Below are 22,351 nucleotides of genomic sequence, written 5' to 3'. Positions count from 1 at the left end.
TCAATTTATTTATTTATTTATTTCATGTGCTGTTACGCGATGAGCACCAGCGGTACTATTAATAAATAATTATTATAACCTGCTATTCTTCCAAAACCTCCTCCGAAAGTCGTCATACCAATAAAGGCTGTTCACTTCAAGAAGAAGAAATTAACCAACGCTGCCGTAAACATATATTGTAAGAAAGAAAATAAGAAATTACGGAGCAATCAACTCAGACATGTCGATTAACTCAAGAACAGCGTTCGAAAAATACATTTAATATGTATTTTATTTTTGCGTAATTCATTGCCTAATTTTGCGTGAATGTATTGTAAATTTACTTTATGCTACCAACGTTAATAAAATATTTTCTTGAATTTTGCCTATATAAATGTAGGGCAGCTTTCATGATTCGGTCTGCGTACTCAATTAAGACTAAATATTTCTGATAGTAAAAATACGTAAAAGTGTATTAATATTTGCTGCAGAAGTGTATGTCAAAATATTGAAATTATCTTCTCACAATTACCTATCAAAAATAATTGTAAAATCTATTTAATATATCCTGAGTGTAATAGCAATTAAAATGCTGCCTGATATACATATTCATATGCTGCAATAGCCACGCCCACCTATATCTATGCCTACGTTAAATAGACAGAGATAGCTTAATAGATAGAAAAGGACGGCGCATCACACTCAACTTTCCTAATAGACAGAGACAAGCCTGTATACGGATTGATACAATAGAGAGAGATAACATTAAACACCAAAAATCATCGAAACCGAAATTATATTGCAACTACGAAAAGTTACGACTAGGAGAAAGAGGGAGGGGAAGAATTAGCTGGAGTTTGCCGATGTCTTTTAACGGATACAGACGTATAGTTCTGTGTCTTTGAACCGCTTTGCAGATTTTTCCCGTGATTTTCATAGAATCGAAGCGCAATTATTTAGAAGCACCATAGCACGCTCGTGCTCACTGTGCCTGGTTTCTAATTGTACAAAATCACGTTGCTAACTGTGGAAACCGTTAACTCATTAAGGCCCAAATGTCCTAAATTTTCAACGAATCTTCATGTAGTTATTTTTCATATTATCTGCACTAAAAAAAATTTCCAACACATCATATCCGACGTAAAATTTGATGTTCTTTCAGAATATCGCTTCAGAATTTGTCTAAAGTCACTGCTAAAAAAGTTATAATTAAATATTTGCAAAAGAAAGCGATTTTTTCAACTTAAAAAGATTTTTTATTCAAAATTTTTTTAAGAAATTGATAAAGATGCACATCTTTTTACAGCTAGAAACGTGTCCTCGAGTCCTAAATTTTAAGACATATGGGGTACAAAATCGAAAATCCAACATGGCGGTTCTCAAAATGGCGTCCGAAGTGATAATTTTTTTGAAAAATTTCAGGATGCTATAACTTGAAAATTATGAGCTTTTCTGAAAAAATGCTTAGAATGAAAAGTTATTAGAATTCATCAAGAAATATACTGGAATTTTTTCAGATTTTTTTTCATGAAATTTTGAAAATTTTTAAAAATTTATAAAAAATTCTGGAAAAATTCCAGTGTATTTTTTGATGAATTCTAAGTATTTTTTGTTCTTTCTAATTTTTTCCAAAAGTTGATAGTTTTCGAGAAAAAAAATCATAAATATGTTATATATATGTATATACATGCATATGTTAATCGGCTTCCGCTGGGTCGCCGTCCATGAGCAGAACAGAGAAGCTTACTCTGTAAGTAAAAGCGAGTTACCCAATAAGATTATGAGTTTGACTAAAGGGTACAGTGTGTAATACAGTAGACCCATTCTTTTAAAGTCACTTGACCGTTAATCGTTAAATAGTGATTTTTACTACATTTTTCTTTGAGAGAATAGAATTGCGAAATCATTATCGTTTTTTCTATGTTCTTTGAAAAATTTTCATTTCATTATTTCCGAAAATAATAAGAGTACGCATAAGTCGATTCCATTTTTTATCTTCTTGAACAGTGCTGCTCATAGAAGTTGAAAGAGATTTTCCTTTTTATCGTAATTTTTTGAACATTGCCGTGTGCAAAATATGTCGAGTACAGCAAAAAAAAGGAAATCGTCTCGAATAAAATCAAATGTATGTGTTGAGGAAGATGAAAATTCTCGAATAATCATTCTTCCTTCTGCCGATTATTCCGGCGAGTCAGATTCGGATGTTGAATCTGAAGAAGTAGGTGTCGCAGATCATGCTGCTATTACAGATTTTCAGGATGAAAATGTATTACACGAGTACTCAGAATTATCGGGTGATGTTCCTGGTATATCTTATCGTAAAGTTTTGGACGCTTATGGTGAGAACCAAGAAAAATTAGAACCAGACCATGAGTATGAATGGGTGGATGGTGAATGTGTTATCAATGATACTCCTGATAATGCTTTATTGCTCCCAACAAATGTTCAAAATAAAATTCGCGATTCTTCTTTGGTAGATCTATTTCAACTATTTTTTTCTTTAGAGTTGAAGGAAGTTATTGTTGATGCTACTCGTGAAAATGGATATGATCTTACGATTGAAGAGCTAGATGTTTTTGTTGGGATATTAATTACATCTATGTTCAATGGCAGAAAATCCCAAAAAGATTATTGGTCCAGACTGCCACTTTTACGTTGTGAACCTATAGCTGCTGCTATGTCAAGAAATAAATATTCCACTATCAAAGAAAAAATTAAAATGTCTAAAGATAGCGATGGTAACTCAAATGACAGAGCTTGGCGTGTCCGAAAGCCATTAGAGATTTTTAGAAAGAATATAAAATGCTTTGGTTACTTTTCAACAGCTCTATCCGTTGATGAGATGATGATTAAGTTCTATGGTCGAACGGTCTTGAAGCAGTACATACAAAATAAACCTGATCGTTTTGGGATAAAAATGTTGGCTTTATGTACGGTCAATGGGTTTCTCTTAGACTGCGATATTTATTGCGGAAAAGGGACGAATATTTATGCTTCAGAGACGAACCCAAAACTTAGTAAATGCGCTTTAGTTAGCCGAGTAGTTCTTCAAATGGTTCAAAACTTGCTTCTGACAGTCACTCCAAGAAAATTGTATCAATATCATCTTACATTTGATAATTTCTTTACTGGTCCAGATTTATTGGTACATTTGAAAAATATAGGATTACGAGCTACAGGAACTGTGAGATCAAACCGAATAAAAACTACGAATGAAATTGATAAAAAATTCAAGAGAGGAACGTTCGTTTCAAAATATGATAAAAACAGTGGTTTGAATTATATAACCAATATCGAAAAAACTTGAAAGGACTAAAAAAAACACAAAAGAAATAAAACACAAGAAAAAAAACTAAAAAACAAAAAAATGAAAAAAAAACAAAACAAAAGATCCTTGTGATTCCACCTCCACCCGGTTAGGATTGGGCAACGTTGAAATTTATCAACGGCTAACGGAATTTACAAAACGCCTCATTTTTCCTAATCAATGATATATGCTTTTAGATTTCTGTATTTGGATTTACGGAATACAGCATGCAAAACGTTTGAAATTTCTTTCTCAAGAACTATCAACTTTTGGAAAAAATTAGAAAGAACAAAAAATACTTAGAATTCATCAAAAAATACACTGGAATTTTTTATAAATTTTTAAAAATTTTCAAAAATCCAAAAAAAAAAATTTTCAAAATTTCATGAAAAAAAATCTGAAAAAATTCCAGTGTATTTCTTGATGAATTCTAAGAACTTTTTATTCTAAGCATTTCTTCAGAAAAGCTCATAGTTTTCAAGTTATAGCATCCTGAAATTTTTCAAAAAAATTATCACTTCGGACGCCATTTTGAGTACCGCCATGTTGGATTTTCGATTTTCTACCCCATATGTCTTAAAATTTAGGACTCGAGGACACGTTTCTAGCTGTAAAAAGATGTGCATCTTTATCAATTTCTTAAAAAAATTTTGAATAAAAAATCTTTTTAAGTTGAAAAAATCGCTTTCTTTTGCAAATATTTAATTATAACTTTTTTAGCAGTGACTTTAGACAAATTCTGAAGCCATATTCTGAAAGAACATCAAATTTTACGTCGAATATGATGTGTTGGAAATTTTTTTTGGTGCAGATAATATGAAAAATAACTGCATGAAGATTCGTTGAAAATTTAGGACATTTGGGCCTTAATGGGTTAATTTAACGATAGACAATTTAGATGGAATAAAAATATCATATATACTCCAGTCTAAAAAAGTGAGTACTGCACGAGTTATTGTTAACCAGTAATTCCACATCTATTCAGCAAAATTCTTTTAAACCAATTTTAGAGCCAACCCGTTGTGAAAAAAATATAATAATCAAACAATCATCTCAGTTTACAACACGTGTGTTTCGTTGGTAAATATCCAACCTCATCAGATCTTTATTAAAAAAACAAAACGAGAAAATGGTTACAATAACAGATATAAACCAAAAACAAACAAAAATCACGCTAACAAAACATTTACCTCAATTCGCAAGTCACAATCAAATTAAATATCACAATAAAGTCAAAAATACACTGTCAAACATAATATTCGCTCAACTACACAAAATTCAAATCGGACAACGACTATGAAATAATGCAAACCAAAACAGTGTCTGTTGCCTTTTATACCAAAACAAACCACCGGTAGACACAATCAGATGTATCCCCTCTCCTATGCATGAAAACGGTACATTAAGCATCATTGTACATCAAAATAAAATAATAAAAAATATATTGTAAATAAATATGAGATCAGTCAGCTAAGATATCAAATAAACCTTTATATTGTTTACTCAGTAAACTAATGTCTTCTTGTCTATTTATAGTGTTATAAGATAAATGAATATAAATCATTTCCGAAATTAATCTCTTACGATAGTTAGACTCTCTATCTAAAATTATTGTGTTGTCCCAGTCAAACGAATGTGTAGGATAATTTTTTAAATGCATCGGAACCGGAAGAGATTTATCTAAAGGTGTCTTCCTATGCTCCTCTATGCGTTTTTTTAAACATCTCTTAGTTTGACCAATATATACAGACGGGCAACTATCACAACAAAATTTGTATACTACATTTGTCTCATTCCATTGTTCTGTAACATCTTTACTCAGTTTTATTATGTTGTCCAGCTTATGATTAATTAAAGGTATACAATGAATATTAAACTTTCTTAAACTATGTTTACATAAGTTAAAAAATTTTTTATGAAAAGGCAACGTTAAAACCATCGATTTGATATTCACATTTTTTCTATCATCCTGAGTAGCACTACTATTCCAAAATCTATGTTTACGAATGCGATCCAATATACATGTTTTAACAAATTTATCCGGGTAATCATTATTTTTTAAAATGCTCTTAACAATTTTTGTTGTGAAAAAATGTGAATATCAAATCGATGGTTTTAACGTTGCCTTTTCATAAAAAATTTTTTAACTTATGTAAACATAGTTTAAGAAAGTTTAATATTCATTGTATACCTTTAATTAATCATAAGCTGGACAACATAATAAAACTGAGTAAAGATGTTACAGAACAATGGAATGAGACAAATGTAGTATACAAATTTTGTTGTGATAGTTGCCCGTCTGTATATATTGGTCAAACTAAGAGATGTTTAAAAAAACGCATAGAGGAGCATAGGAAGACACCTTTAGATAAATCTCTTCCGGTTCCGATGCATTTAAAAAATTATCCTACACATTCGTTTGACTGGAACAACACAATAATTTTAGATAGAGAGTCTAACTATCGTAAGAGATTAATTTCGGAAATGATTTATATTCATTTATCTTATAACACTATAAATAGACAAGAAGACACTAGTTTACTGAGTAAACAATATAAAGGTTTATTTGATATCTTAGCTGACTGATCTCATATTTATTTACAATATATTTTTTATTATTTTATTTTGATGTACAATGATGCTTAATGTACCGTTTTCATGCATAGGAGAGGGGATACATCTGATTGTGTCTACCGGTGGTTTGTTTTGGTATAAAAGGCAACAGACACTGTTTTGGTTTGCATTATTTCATAGTCGTTGTCCGATTTGAATTTTGTGTAGTTGAGCGAATATTATGTTTGACAGTGTATTTTTGACTTTATTGTGATATTTAATTTGATTGTGACTTGCGAATTGAGGTAAATGTTTTGTTAGCGTGATTTTTGTTTGTTTTTGGTTTATATCTGTTATTGTAACCATTTTCTCGTTTTGTTTTTTTAATAAAGATCTGATGAGGTTGGATATTTACCAACGAAACACACGTGTTGTAACCTGAGATGATTGTTTGATTATTATTTTTTTCACAACGGGTTGGCTCTAAAATTGGTTTAAAAGAATTTTGCTTAACAAAATGGAGAGTGTCAAGAATAACAAATCCACATCTATTCATTTCACTGCATTGCACAGTAGCGAAGTTAAGAGTTAGGTAAATAGTGCAAAGAGGAGTACGTAATAGCGCGTCAGTGTTCGAAACTCATTGTACATGTGCCTAATTTCAAAGATAAATTTTTATTTCGTTAGTAGTTTTAAGTTATAAGTGCATGACCTAATGGTTATTTTGATGGTCATTAATTGTGCACGAGATAATTACATAAATTATTATTTAATAAATCGGCTCAATTTTATACCACTCCAATTATTTTACTTATTCCAATAACCTGCTTCCTCTATCTACCCAACCTTAGATATTATTCAAATCCCACAGAGAATAAGAGGAGTTAGTAAATATTTTGAGCTGGACCTTCTCCGACTGTTTGCTATCAAGGTAAGCCACGACCCAGCATCAAAGTGAGCTTAGCCGCGGATAAGTATCGCGGATAAACAAATCTATACACTTATTGATTCGCGAATAATATTTTGTCAGCTTCGTAGTTCAAGGGGATTAACCTGACGAAATATTAGACTGCTCTATATAAAATTACTTACAGTGTGAGTTAAAATTCTTAACACCAATCATTATTATTCAGGGTGGCACTCCCCTGAAGAATTAATTATGCCTAATTAATTAGTAGTGCCTGGCGCCCAATAATCTGATAAATTAATTATCGTAACTTGTAGTTTATATTACGCCGAGTACCATGGTGATTGTTAGTCGGCAAAACACCATGTTACAATATATACAGGGTAGGCCATTTTACGTGGACAAGTAGATTTTCTTGGAAACTATTGGAGAGATAGCGAAATATTTTTCAGACAAAAGTTGCTCAATTTCAAGGGGGTCAAATTCCTATGACTTTACCTTTAACCTTGGAGGTCATGTTCAAGGTCATTTGACGGTCAACTTTGTTTTCTTACATGGGAACCCCTATTATTGACCTCGGATTCGGAAAGAGCGGGAAATTCTACCCAATTTTACCCCGCACACACGACGCCTAAACAAAAAATTGGGTAGAATTCCCCGCTCTTCCCGAATCCGGGGTCAAAAATAGGGGTTCCCATGTAAATAAACAAAGTTGACCTTATACATCCGATTATACCTTATATATACGATATTATACCTTATATAAAAGAGGGTCGTTTGAAAAGTTCGTGCAAAGTCAGAGAGATGGCGCTACTAGTGCGTATCAAGGTTATTTTCAGTTAGTGGCATACCTTGGAAGAGCACACACCAAGTTTCAGCGAGATCGGCCAATTACTTTGCTTTTTACATTCGTTTCAATCAAAGAAATCGAGTAGTTGTAAAAAATGGACGAAAAAAAATTTCGTGTATTGATTAAACATTACTTTTTCAAAGGCAAAACGCCTGAGGAGATTAAACAGAGGCTTGATAAACATTATGGTGATTGTGCACCTTCGATTAGAATGGTTTATAAGTGGTTTCAAAAGTTTCGGAGTGGCCATATGAGCACAAAAGACGCTGAACGTTCTGGACGCCCCGTTGAGGTTACCACTTCAGAAATCATTGATAAAATCCATGATATGGTGATGGCTGACAGAAGAGTGAAGGTGCGTGAGATTGCTAGTACTGTAGGCATCTCGAGCGAACGGGTACATAATATTCTGCACCAACATTTGGACATGAAAAAGCTATTCGCTAGATGGGTGCCGCGATTGCTCTCGGTTGACTAAAAACGAGATCGTGTGAACTGTTGCAAGAATGGTTTGCAGCCGGGAAGGTTATAGCGACTGTCTTTTGGGATTCGCAAGGAATAATCTTCATCGACTATCTGGAAAAGGGTAAAACCATTACAGGCGAATATTATTCATCGTTTTTGGATCGTTTGAAAACCGAGTTGCTAGAGAAACGTCCACGATTGGCCCACAAAAAAGTCCTCTTCCACCACGACAATGCGCCAGCTCACGCCTCAGCAGTTGTGACCGCAAAACTAATGGAGATAGGGTTCCAACTCGTTTCACATTCCCTCTATTCTCCAGACTTGGCTCCGTCGGACTACTATTTATTCTCTAATATGAAAAAATAGCTGGTGGGGAAAAGATTTTATTCAAACGAGTAGGTGATTACAGATACGAATGCCTATTTTACAGACTTGGACAAATCCTAATATTTGGAAGGGATTAACAAACTAGAGCAGCGTTGGACGAAGTGTATAAGCCTAAAAAGAGGCTATGTTGAAAAATAAAAGTTTTATTAAAAAAAATCATGCAGTTTTTATTTTTGCACGGACTTTTTAAACGACCCTCGTATATAATGAAATTTTCTGAAAAGACTTTTCAAACGCGTTCCGGTAGTTCCTGTACATGAATTTTTAACTGAGATCTATCTTTAAAATTTGTTTGGGTTGACAAAAGTAATTGATCGACACTGTAAATGCTACTGAAAGGGCCATTATGGCAACAGTAATTGTAACATATGAAGCTATTGTTTCTCTTAGAAAAATAGTACTATGATTCACTTGAATATTTATACCTATAACCCCTGAGTTATGCTTCAAATACGTGCCCCTATGAGATCTCGTAATCAATCATATAAGTATGCCAAATCAACTCATGACGTTGGTGACTTTGCCAAATATAAAAGATTATATTTAAAGATAGATAATAAACTATAAAAATAGGAATACATTAAAGGCGAACTTCATTCTACAAATAGTACTAGAGATCAATGGCGACAGCTTTATATACCATACGAATAGGTAAAAACATCCATACCTAACAGCTTTCAACTTCAAATTCGTCTTAACAACTCAAAATTTACTTTACTTCAAAAAATTGGTTTTGAAGAGTAAGATATTAATTTGAGACACCGAAACTTATTTTAAAAACGAAAAATAATTCCATATATAATTTATCTCTTATTATCGCAAAAAACGTATTTTTTACCCCTTTTAGATTCTACAAAATCATAATGTTGTTTAGTTTAAGTCTTTTAATCTGAAACTACAATATTTTCAAAATTTATTCAAAATGTCAAAATTAAATGAAGAATAAAAGAAATAAATTATATAGCCACTAAAGTAGCTTCTGTGAATAAACGGTTAAAAAATGAATGAGTGAAGAAAAATTACTGCAGTGATTTTCATGTGAAAGGTCGAATTTTAGTCATTTTCACGCTGTTGCTTCTCACCTTACAAGTAAAAATATTTCCAAAAGTTTCATCTAAATTATGCTCAGAACAGATCATTCTATTGAATAATTATTCTATTGAAATTATAATATACTAAAATATTGTATTTTAATATGTTATAAAGCTTTAATCAATCAAAACTATGATTAAATTAATTTATCAATTCAAAAATGGATCTATCTTTTTTATTTTACTTACTGCATATGATGAGTAAAGCCATTCCGGTAGAAAAATTTCATGGTACAATAACTGTTTCGTTACAGCTTTGTGTAACTCACTATTACCTATTTCTTCGTATTGTAAAATAAAATACTGTAAAAGTTTCCATGATATGTTCATAGAACTTGAAGTTAACAAATTATAACCTGTAAAATTTAAATTTTTACAATAAAAACTTTCAAACCAAATAAATATTACATTTACTAGATTTTATTTTGATATTAATGCCAATGTTTGATAAAAGGAAAAGAATAACCCACTTTTAGTATTGTAAGAATATCTCTTCATATCAGACGATATTCTATGAGTGCACAAATGGAAATTTTCGCCAATCTAACCTTTCTGATGCGTATATGTAGATCTTAAAAGTAGTTAGTTTTTGTTGCATTTGAAGCTTTGAAATGAGAGAAACGAATCTTGTTACAATTTTAGAATAACAAAAGTACTCTTTTTTCTAACAATCGCAAAACTATATATTTCTAGTCTATTGATATAAAACAATTATATTGATTTATCCAAAAATTATTATGTTTTGATTAGAAAAATTATTTTTTGACCATGAAGTACTTCTCCGATTCAAAAAATTCTTTTTCCATTGCATTACTTAATTATTTATCTATAAAAAACCATAATAATATTTTTGTACCGGGCAATAACAGGTCTTAATTGATGATAAAAGTTGTCGAGTCACTGCCTTGAGGTACGGCGCGGGTACAGCGTTACTGATGCAACTGATTTATGTATCTTATATTTTATATTCAATGATCTTTCGGTAGAGGCACCGCAGGGAAAAGATTAGAAAAGTCAAGAGGAAAGCGAGCGGCCGAATATAGAAGAGTGAGAAAAAATAAAAAGTTAAGATGTGTGAGAGAGAATGAGAGTGATTTTTCACTAGCTCATGTATGTGTTTAATAAGGAAAATGAGAGGAAAGGGTAGCGTCTGATGCAATCGAAGAAAAAGGCAGTAAATGATAGTCTATGAATCCGGTGATGTGCTTTTAATAATAGAAAAACGGAAAAAGTATCTATGAACTGGGCTGTCAACAAAGCTTGATCTGGGTATCGCACTGAAGCCTATTAAGTCTGAGTCGTAGAGCAGCTACGCCAGAGTAGTTCTGTGAACATTCTACTGTAGCCGAGAATTTCAGTCTTGACTTTGCGGCAATAATATCATCCTTTTTACCACCGTTAGGGATATGATGGGTAACTCTTTACTATCTCTGTGTCTCTTTCTTCCCTTTTTCAGGATATTATGATCGGCATGTTACTACACCTTACGTTGCGGATTTACGGTAGAGTTAAATCTTTGAATAAACGTACTTACCAGCAAGAGCGAAATCAGTAAGTCGCATGCTCTTTATCACATGAAATTTAATCGTTATTGAAGACGAAATGAATTTGCAAGTATGAGTTGCGTATTTTGTTGTAGATTTTACTCTTCGTTTTACATAATTTTTTCTTTTTTTTAAATAGACTTAATATTGTTATCCTTAAATAAACGTGGAATTTGTTTTAATTCTCATTTCGTATCTTAATTTCTCTTTCATTTAATAAGATCGTTAATTTAGGTACCTGATTCAAACGTATAAGTTCAAGCAGACTCATTTATGTAATTGTTAAATTGAATCCGAGGATAAAAATAGTTAAAATACGTTAAATAATTGCTCTCTTCGTATTGATCGGGTTGTAGTTATTATTATTTACTTATTTAGTAGTACATGTCTCGGTCTGTGTTGGCTATGAGCATACTTAGAGCCTTTGTTATGTGTGCTGCTTTAGACATCGTGTTACGTATGTGTGTTCAGAAGGTCAGTTTCGTATCAAGGGTCATCACTAAATATTTGACTCTACCTCTGGTCCTTATCTGTTCCGTGTTAACATTCATTGGTATAATGGTTTCGATCCATTTTCTTATGAACAGTAGCAGCTCAGTCGTTTGCAGTACCAGATACAGTTCGTGGTCCGTCATTCATGTTCTTATACGTCTTATCACCTGGTTTAGTTTTAGCTGCGCTAATAAAGTATTTAGTGCTTTTATTAAGGCCGTCACGACGTCTGTTATGCGATGAGACAGGTGTCTATAGGCATATCTAGTCTTAGTGATCCGTTGTACAGTATGTTCCAGAAGTCAGGATCCAGGGTCAAGCTCTGTGTAACTCCCGCTGTCGACTGTCTCTGTCTCGTAATATCCGTACTCTCCTATGTCAGATAGCGATCCCATAAATAGTTCTTTATACCTCCTACACAGTAAGTAGGCACGCGAAAGATTGTTGTCAACGCCTCCAATACGTTACGTCACAGACTTGGAAACATTTCGTACTTCTAGCATTGTCAAGATTACCAGTGGTCTGACTCAATGACATGCGTCATTCGTATTTTTCACTATCTGTAGTACGTTTATCATTGCTTTGATAGTGGAGTATCCTTGTCTGAAGCGTGTTGTTTATCTGACATGTTTCCAGTAGCTTGCACCGCTGCTATTAAGCTCGATCGCAGCATCAGCTTATACAATGTTTCCCGTTGAGTTCAGAAGGCTCAGGGGCCTATAGGAAGAGAACGAGATCGGGTCTCCTTTTCCTATCGGAATGAAGACCAGGCATGCGTTTTTCCAAGGTCCGCCAAACATTTTCGCTCCCAGGCAGTTATTGTAGAACTGCAGCAGCGGTCCGAGCTGTTCAGCGATCCATAGCAGCTCTTTGGATACAACATCAAGCCCTAGAGTTTTTCGAGGTTTCAGTCGAGCTGTAGTACTCTTACGTTCAATAACCGTGAAAAGTAGATACCCTGATGTCATGTTCCTGTCCACTTCCTCTGTATCGTACGTTTTATACAGGTGGATTTGGGCAAGATATCAACGATCCTCTCCATTATATCTGGACAATCCATTATATTTCTTAGACTCCGCAGGATTTCAGAAGCCAAGTTTACGTGTCACAATCTTGTATGCGTCTCCTTAGGGGTCTGTATTTACTCCGTTCTCCAGTCGTCTCCAATAACGTCGTTTAGAATCGTCGATCATCCGCCTGAGTCAGTCTCTCGCGTGTTTATATTCTGACGAGTGAACTTCCCTGTCTTGTCTGCATCTTTATCTCTGTACCTGTCTGCATAGTTGATGGCATTCTCTTCTAGTTTCAGAATTTTTTGAATCCACCAGTAAGTCTGCCGTTTGTTCTTTCTGCACCGTTTCCGTGGGATTGTCCACTTCACAGATGTACTAAAGATACTTTTCAGAATCCTTAGCACATTGCTCTGCCTTGTCTAGGTCTGTCCTCACTTGAGATAGTGCTGCAGTTGTCTCGCAAGCTCGTATTTATTTATACGGTTTGCATTATATCTAAATTTCTGCCCCACACTGGAGGTCATGTCCTTTATTGTCGCGGTACTTCCCAGTTCACTTTGTAGTACCACTGGGAACACTTGTCATCCTTTGTCCTTGTCAAGCTGCAAAAGTACCGATCCATCTTTGTTCTTCCGTATAGCTTTAATATCTACTTTGCTGTCTGTCAGATTTACGTTCTGCTGTAAAGTCTATACGGCGTCAGCGTATCTCTTTTCTTCGCCTGAGTTTTAGACTGTTTTGCGTGCCTTATGCCCTTTCGTCTCTGTCTGCATAATCCGGTTTGTATTGATCTCCGTTTCTGTAGCCGTATTTCGTTTCTTTCGATTCGTCACTGTCATCCATCTTTTACCAAGATCTCTTGTTGGTTAGGGGTTTGCGGTTTAAGCTTAGGGTTTGTCTATCCACGAATCATTTTATTTGCCGTGTCGACTGTCCGTTGTTGTTCAGTGTTCAGCTGTTGCCTCATGCGTTGGAGCTTATGCTTCGCTATCTTTATCGCTTCCTCGACCTGATTCATACAATTTGTTATTACGTGGCTAACATTTCTTTGAACATTTGTCTTCGCCTTCATTTTGACTAAGTTGCTGCGTATGGTGAATAGTTGCTCTTACAGCTTTCTGTTCACAGCCTCTTAGTTCGATGGCAGCATCCTAAGACTTCCCATCACTTTTCAACTGTTTCCTGTTGCATTATCGACCGCACGAGGCAGGTTACCTACTGGTGCGGCAAGGAAACCTACTGGTCTGCTTCCGTGATTCCTACTCATGGAACGCAAGTTACACACTTGAACTGATTTCTTTTTGTTTTTCAGCATTTTTTTTTCTTTTTCTTCTTCTCTTCTTGTTTACAAGTACGAGGTGTGTTCAAAAAGTAAGGTAACTGTATTTTTAAGAAAAAATATTTATTTATTTATCAATATTTATGTTGTCCCCTTCAAAGTAATCCCCCTCAGATACAATACACTTACGCCAACGGTTTTTCCAATCCTCAAAGCACTTCTCATAAGCACTTTTCGGTATAGCCTTGAGCTCTTCCAGAGATGCAGTCTTTATCTCTTCAATCGTTGCAAATCTCCGTCCTTTCATAGGTCTTTTTAGTTTTGAGAACAAAAAAAAAGTCACATGGGGCCAAATCCGATGAATATAGTGGCTGAGGCATGATTGTGGTGTTGTTTTTAGTCAAAAAATCTCTCACAAGCAAAGATGAGTGAGCAGGGGCATTATCGTGATGCAAAAGCCATGAATTGTTTTTCCACAATTCTGGGCGTTTTTTTCGTATTGCTTCTCGCAAACGGCGTATAACTTCAAGATAATACTGTTTATTGACCATAGAACTCTTGATGCACCACCCCATGGTAATCGAAGAAAACAGTGAGCAAAACTTTGACATTTGATCGAACTTGGCGTGCTTTTTTCGGTCTTGGCTCATCTGGGCTCTTCCATTGGGACGATTGGACTTTGGTTTCGATATCACAACCATGTACCCATGATTCGTCACCAGTTATGACCCTTTTGAGTAAATCTGGGTCGTCGTTGACGTCATTTAATAGTTCTTGAGCGATGGTCATACGACGGTTCTTTTGGTCAAAATTTAGCATTTTCGGAACAAACTTCGCTGACACACGTCTCATGCCCAAAACGTTAGAAAAAATTTCATGGCACGAGCCAAGCGATATACCAACATCCTCAGCAACTTCTCTGATAATGATTCGACGATTTTCCAGAATAATTTTCTTCACTGCTTGAACGTTTGCATCAATTGTTGACGTACTTGGGCGTCCAGAGCGAGGCTCGCCATTGGCATCTTCCCGGCCATCTTGGAAGAGTTTGTACCACTTGTAAACATTTTTTTACTCAGAACAGTTTCACCGTATGCTACCGTCAACATTTCAAGTGTTTCGGAGCACTTTATTTTATTTTTTACACAAAATTTGATGCAAATCCTTTGATTTTTCCATATGATGATTCCATATTTTTCGATAGCAAGAAATCGCCGAGCACGCAAAACACTTATAACCTTTACGCCTCTCACAACCAAACAAAAAATGCTATATACTTGAAACTTGGTACAGATGTTTGGGAAGAGTGTATTAACATAACAAAACAAAAAATCGATAATCGAAACTACGTTGCCCGTGAAATTTGAAAAGTCACCTTACTCTTTGAACACACCTCGTATGTTATGTAGAGATCAGGAGACCCAGTGTATAATGAACTAGTCGTCCCATCCTGAGTCTCCTGAACCAACTACCGACCCTGCAGTCCAGTGGTATCGATCGTGCCCCCCACCACCCACAGCAGGGTCCCATCCGTTCGCTAGCCAGCATTACTATGAAGGGCACGATTATGCATACAATATGTAAAGCAGCCTCCCATGCTAGTTAGACTGGATTCGAGCCCTCCTACTATTGGCGGCTCAGGAGTGAATATTTGGTTTTAACAGCAGTACCGTCCAGACAGAAGTCGGTCACGTTAGTGTGGGAACATCCTTTTAAACATCACATACTCACAGTCAAGGCGCGCTGTTACACAGCAGACCTTTTTCAAAATAAATTTTAGCAGTTTCATGCACGCGTGAGAGTAGCCCATTTGTAGAGCCTCTAGTCACTCATAACCAGCCAAGGAGTTACCCGTTGATAGGGACTCCTTTCTAACATTTATAAGCGAAACCAGTTTGTAGGGTTGCTCAATCCATTCACCGCTTCAATTTCCTCTCGGAAAGGTTGTCAGTGCGTGTTCGCATAGATACTGATAAGTGTGTGTTAACGTTAGCAGATTACCACTATATCTGCATCATTCGTGAGTCAAAGCTTCTTTTTAGCCGTTTTCGTAATAGCGTTACTGCGAGGAGCATTGACTCGACGAAAAACGTTAGCAGTGAGTCTTGGAAATTGACTTCTGCCAGGGAGTGATGTTACCACAATTTAAGCCAACAGGTACTATTTATCTTTTTTAAAAAATGCACCCATCAGGTATTATTTATCTTTTTTAAAAAATGCAGGATTATTATCACAATCAGTAAATGCATGAAATTCTGATAATTCTTTGCACAGATCTAATCCTAAGATCATGAAGCATTTTTATATCTATAATATGATGACTTCTTGAAATACCACATTCAATATAGATTTTTGTTCTTATTTTATGCAACTTACCCAACATAATAGCAACAATGTCTGTATCAGAGCACTTTACTATAACAGTCGGATCTATATTTAGAATAGATGCATGATAAATAATTTGAGTGTCGGCCTCTCCGTGCGTAGGACAATAATCATCTAGATTCTTCGATTTAACAACATTATCATTAGGAACGCTGTACGTTGTAACGGGGTTAATACCGTTTATTTAATCTATGCGCGCGATCGTATAAAAGGGCGCGCGGGATTATCTACACGTTCAAATTCGAAAACCTTAGAGCAGGAGGGAACGAGTGTCAGTCAACCAATTATCTACTAGCATGAAATAAATACGTCGGAAATATTGTTAATATCACAAGCGAGAACGTTTATTGCCTCTTAATTCTACACTGTATTCGGCCCGCGTGTTTATGTTTACATGCCGCGCGCACGACAACAACATACAGTGTCGGATCGCTCGCCGCTCATTGTTCGCAGAGTTATTACGTACGCCTTTCTTGTCGAGTACGAGAGATTAGTTATAGACAATTCTATCGCGATCGCGAAATTAAGCTGGCCAGCTTACCTTATTGGCAGTCGCACGGAGAACGAAAAGTTCGTAGACGTGACTCGGGGAAGCCTGCTTTTGTGGTCGATCGGCTCTCGCTGTCGATTTCGCCCTCGATGGCGAAACTCCTCACACACGCACGCTTACACGCACTCGTCTATGTCGGGCGATGGCACAGTTTCTATCTCTCTTTATTAATTTGTCTCGGCATTCAGGAAAGCTCGGGAAAACGTCCAAAGTATTTGTTGCACAGCTCGGCGATCGGGTTCTAATCCTCGACTAGTTCATTTTCATACGCGTTCCGTCCCGTCGCGTGCCGAATTCCCTCGTCACACACACATTTCCCCCAACCGGTAGGTGCTGCCCTCGTGGACAGCCGTATGGTTGGGCCGTTAGCGCTAATAAGATGTTTACCGTCACAACGTATAACAATAAATGAAATTTAATACAATAGTCCTTTTTTCTATAAAAGAAAGTACATCGTTAGTTTGCCAATGAGAAATTAGAAAAATGACAATAGCTTCTTTAAATTTCTCATTGCTCAATTCTTTAGCAAAATAATGTGTTCTTGTTTGGTCCGGATCAGAAATAACGTATTCATGGTTACTTTCAAAACCCCCTTTAATGTTCGTTCATAGTGTTTTATATACGGTGATCAGTAGTGATTAAATACGATATACACATATGAAGCGTGTAAGAATTTGCAACATTTTTTAAAAATATTGCCAAACAATTACGGAACATCTTTTATTGAGTGAATTAAAGAAAACCATCAATAATTACAAAATCGATATATTTTTTATATAAATCAAAAATTCCTAGGCAAATACTTTTGTAAACATTAAATAATAGTTAAGAAACTCCATGTGTATTACAGAATATTATGCTGTCTTTCCATACATTCCAATCAGTGGGTTTTATTTAAATTCTGAATACTTTTGAATAATTTCTAAAAGCTCGGTTTTTATTTCATCACTAGATGACTTTTCTATCTGCATTTTTATTGAGAGCTTAATTATATTTTCTATTAGCTATTTTATTGATTTTAAGGAATTTGTCAATATCTAGAAATAGTAAACCTAGGAAAACTAATGAATGTAATCGATTGCACTGATTGGAATGTTTGCTGCTTAAAAATCTGTTCACTAAGCTACTTGCCAATAAATTGTTTTCAATTAGCGTATAAGTTAATCCACATCATGGATAAATTTTCCAACGGCCTTAAAATAGGAGATCTTTATATAGAAAGAACCTATGTGTATAAATAGATAATTGTAATTCGGTTTTTCTACAAATTGGATTTGATACGCAGTTTTCGTAATCGCTAAATCATACCTAACTTGCACATAAGTTTATGAACACTTTGACAATTTGTTGACTTCGTCTCACTGTTTTATATATGACACATAAGTTTGTGAACTAGGCATTAATCGACGTCAGATACGATATTTTTCGCTTCGAACTGTGAACTTCAATAATTTTATTATTGAATCCAACCCACATCGGAGTATTCGGTACTTTGCAATAGTGATAGAACCAATGCAATATTTAATAGTTGATAAAAATCATATTTACCGACTGATACCACACGTATACTATTATCAATGGTAAAAATTTTTCGCGAAATACAAGTTTTTTAGTGTACACTTGTAATTTAGGCATTACAGGATCTAAATTTTTCTTCTTTTAGCAGTTGGTTGATTTTCTTTAATATTCGTACTTTCATGATTTTATTATAAAGAATTATTTACTAAAAATTAATAAAATCGACGCTTGTGCAATAATCTGGAGCTAATAAAGAGTCTTCAGGAGAAATATTGAGTATATCGCTTATAGAAGACATAGCTTCAGTCTGAAGATCATCGACAACATTGTAACTATAATCTAAAATTCATTTCACTCTCACTTTTCCAAATAAGTAATTAAAAACTAATTATGAGAGTAATCCCTTAGGTATAAATAAAAATTCAAACTCCGTCTTTGTTAGTTAACGTTTCATTGGATGATTATCAACCTCATCAGATATGTAGGAAAAAACAAAAAGTGATGAATTTAAAAAAGTTCTTTCTTCTTGAAACCAAAGACGGAGTTGAATTTTTATTTTTATTATTACGCAAGGGATTGCTCTTATAATAAGTTTTGGATTACTTTATTACAACTTCAACATTGGTCAAGCCGATTCATGAGTTCAACGACTTTTTGACTATTTGTTATACTTTGAAGTGTCATTCCAACAAGCATATGTTTCGAGGTTTTTATTTTTCCATGATATATTGCATAAATAATGTCATACAAAATAGAATTAAGTTTACGCGTGCTATCAGAACATTTTAGTGTTCTCGAATACATGCCATATAAAAGATTTTGCATGAAATCCGCGAGATCATTCAAAATTTCACATTTATCTGCAATAATGTTACTGACTTTTAAATTGTTTGACAATGGCTTTTTTGCAATTAATAAAATTTTTTTTTCAATAATAATGCAACGTGTGATAAGAATTCAAAATCTTGAAACTGAGAAAAAGTTCCCTAATCAATAACGCATTTGCCACTAAAAGTATGTTCTAATTTTTCGAGATGATGTTGAGAAGTATATTTAAGAGATTAAAATTCTTTAACGTAATATTTCTAAAGAATTTCATTCGAACAATCTGTTCAAAAAGGTAGCAAATGACATTCTTTGTTATTTATAATATTATTCTCAACCAATTCGAAAACATACGTGGACGTCGAGTTATGAAAATTTTTTTATGCCAATCATATTCATTTGTAGGTTTTATAACATTTTTCTTAAAATGTATAGTTTTGTAAGGATTATGATAATAAATTATTCCATTTATGGCTACAGCTTCTATTTTTTTTTAATTTCGCGATCTGCAAATTCATTCTTCTAACTCTCGTCACATATAAAAATCGTCTTAATAAAAGTATCATAACTTTTTTATCATGAAAGGCTCAGAGAGAACTTTCATTTTCTTATATATAAGTACCAGAATCTTATTTAGAGGCCTTACAAAATTCCCTTAACCGTAACATCTTAATTGATGAAAAAATTAATCTTACCACGACTTTGTACACATTAAAATTAACGGAAATTATTTTGAAAAGTTTTATTATCTTCGTTAGAATCTGTGCTATAGAATGAGTGGAGACAATTTTCACTATAATGTTCAGAAAGGCGTAGTAAAGTCAATTTTTTCAAAATATAAGATGTTACAATAAAAGAAACTTTTTAGGGTCACTAAATAGAATTGGGGTACTCACAATAAAGAAAATGAAAACTTATACCGAGTCCTTTAAGATGTAAACAGTTTCATGACGATATCTTTACTAGAACGGCTTTTAGACGTTAATAATAAAACGTTCAATTTTCACTATTAAACACCGGCTTGTCATCTTAACAAAAGATTATAAATATAAATTTAATATTGCTCTGTCCTCACATATTCTGTACATAACATATTGTAAATAAATTATATTGAACAAATAAAAAAATTAAGAATAATTATTTTTATAGTTTCAATCTATGTTGTATCCATTTAGTTATAAATATATTTTTACTGTACCTGTTCTATAACAAATACTGAGGCTTGTAGCGAGAGGAACTGATTATGGGCGACCCATTACCCTGATTCGGACCACCGATGACAAGAGGGCGACACCTCTCATTTGTGTAGTCAAGGTATTACGTGCAGACCAGAAAGAGAGATCACGCGTCGAGCAATAACGCAGGGATACCAATAATATCTCATTTTCTGTATCACAATCCAGCTATGGTATTTCTGGAGGATTTTGGAGGACTGAATCCAAATCTGGCGTTAGAATTGTTCCATCACGTCAGGTATTTGAGATATCATAACCTAAAAGTGCAAAAAGCACTGTTTTTCGACATCTTTAAGGTTATGTAGCATCGTGAATAAATTTTATCATAGAAAATTACTTAATGCATCTTAAAGTACAAATCTTCCCCTTCAAAATGCCGTTGAGTTTACTTAAATATCTTTTTTTTTCATCAAGATATTGCATTTTGAAATTTTCATTTTTATGAATTTCTCAAAATTTGAAAATCCATTAATCCATTAAGTCCTAAATAGACGATTTTCTTTTACTCTTTTCAATTAATCTCTTACCAGGAATAGAAATCAGGAATAAACATTTCTGACGTAAAATTGTCTGAACTTTCGATCTATGCTGTTAGAATTTTGAAAAAATGCGTGTGTGTGCGTCTGTATATCCGTGCGTGTGCGTTGACTTCAGATTCGTGATCAGTGACTCCAATAGCCCCCGAGTAATAATGTTCGAGTAAATTCACTGAACAGAAAAATTCATGCAACGAAGGGTTAATGAATTTTCGAATTTTGAGAAATTCATAAATATAAAAATTTCAAAATGCGATATTTCGGTGAAAAAAAAAATATATTTAGGCAAACTCAATGGAATTTCAAAGGAGATGATTTGTACTTTAAGATGCTTTAAATAGTTTTTTGTAAAAATATTTATTTACGATGCTACATAACCTCAAATATGTAAAAGAAAACAGTATTTTTTTAGAAGTTAAGGTTAGGATATCTCAAAAAGCTCATATGATGGAACAATTCTGAGGCCAGATTTGGATTCAGCGCATCAAATCCGTTCGGAAATACTATAGTTCGCTTGTGATTTAAAATCTTGTATACCTGTGTAATTATTAAGTTATTCATCATCAGATTAACTATTACTCTTGATTATTATCAGTATTTACAAATAATTTTTTATTAAACTCTGTATACAATGAAAAGTTGATGAAATTTAGCGTGTTCTAATACTTACACATACTTTTATTTCTCTTATCAAAACGTCAAACTATTCTGAGTGAAGTAATTTGTCATTATTTTGATGTTTCAAAGTGCTATAGAAAGTTGAACTAATCCTTTATATAAAACCTTGAGAACTCTCCCTACTTCTCGACTGCCCGACGACAAGAATAGCGGTTCCTATGAAAAAAAGGTTGAATTTAATATGACCTTGAGGGGTAAATTAGACACCATATCAGATATATTTCCTAAACATCGAATTCTTTGTTGTTTCTAAATCAATGATAAAAAAAGTAGGGTACTCCGAGAAACACAAGATTAACCTATGAATGACCTTGAAAATGACCCTCTAGCTTAAAGTGAAGGTCCCCACAAGATGCTTCTCTCCAAGTACAATAACTTTTTTCTGTAACATTTTCGCAATAGTTTACCGTTCTTAGGTCAGTTAACTGGAAAGATTAAGAAAAAAATAACATTAAATTTTATAATCTTGGGGTGACCGTGAGGGATCTTTCGTACCCCACGTAGAATCATCTAATCGTAGAATATCTCACTCTTTCTAAATCTAGTGTCAAAAATAGAGATTTCTATTTAAAAAAACAAAGTTGATTTTCAAATGACCTTGAAAATGACCCTCAAGATCAAAGTTAAGTCACTGCGTATAATTATGACCCGCTCACTGATGAATAACTTATCCGAAACATTTTTCGCTAGCTCTCATAGTTTTTGAGATATCTTGGTGCGTAAGTTGAAATGAAATACTCTGTATATTATATAGTCT

The 22,351-nt window shown here is 34.1% G+C and overlaps 1 protein-coding gene across 4 annotated transcripts in view; it reads right to left on the bottom strand.

Annotated features, from left to right (window-relative positions):
- LOC131663944 (nuclear pore complex protein Nup160 homolog) overlaps positions 1–22,351 on the bottom strand; it is a 291,910-nt gene that overhangs the window by 54,501 nt on the left and 215,058 nt on the right. For 3 of the 4 annotated variants that reach the window (XM_058934744.1, XM_058934735.1, XM_058934761.1), the window contains one exon: positions 9,729–9,895. In XM_058934744.1, the coding sequence (XP_058790727.1) occupies positions 9,729–9,895 (167 nt within the window). The remainder of the gene's footprint in view (positions 1–9,728; positions 9,896–22,351) is intronic. The other variant, XM_058934752.1, reaches the window with a different exon arrangement.

Source organism: Phymastichus coffea, unplaced genomic scaffold (assembly GCF_024137745.1).
Source record: "Phymastichus coffea isolate CEN01 unplaced genomic scaffold, Cenicafe_Pcof_1.1 PCOF00003, whole genome shotgun sequence".
Taxonomy (NCBI): Eukaryota; Metazoa; Arthropoda; class Insecta; order Hymenoptera; family Eulophidae; genus Phymastichus; species Phymastichus coffea.
This window is presented reverse-complemented; position numbering and strand designations above follow the sequence as displayed.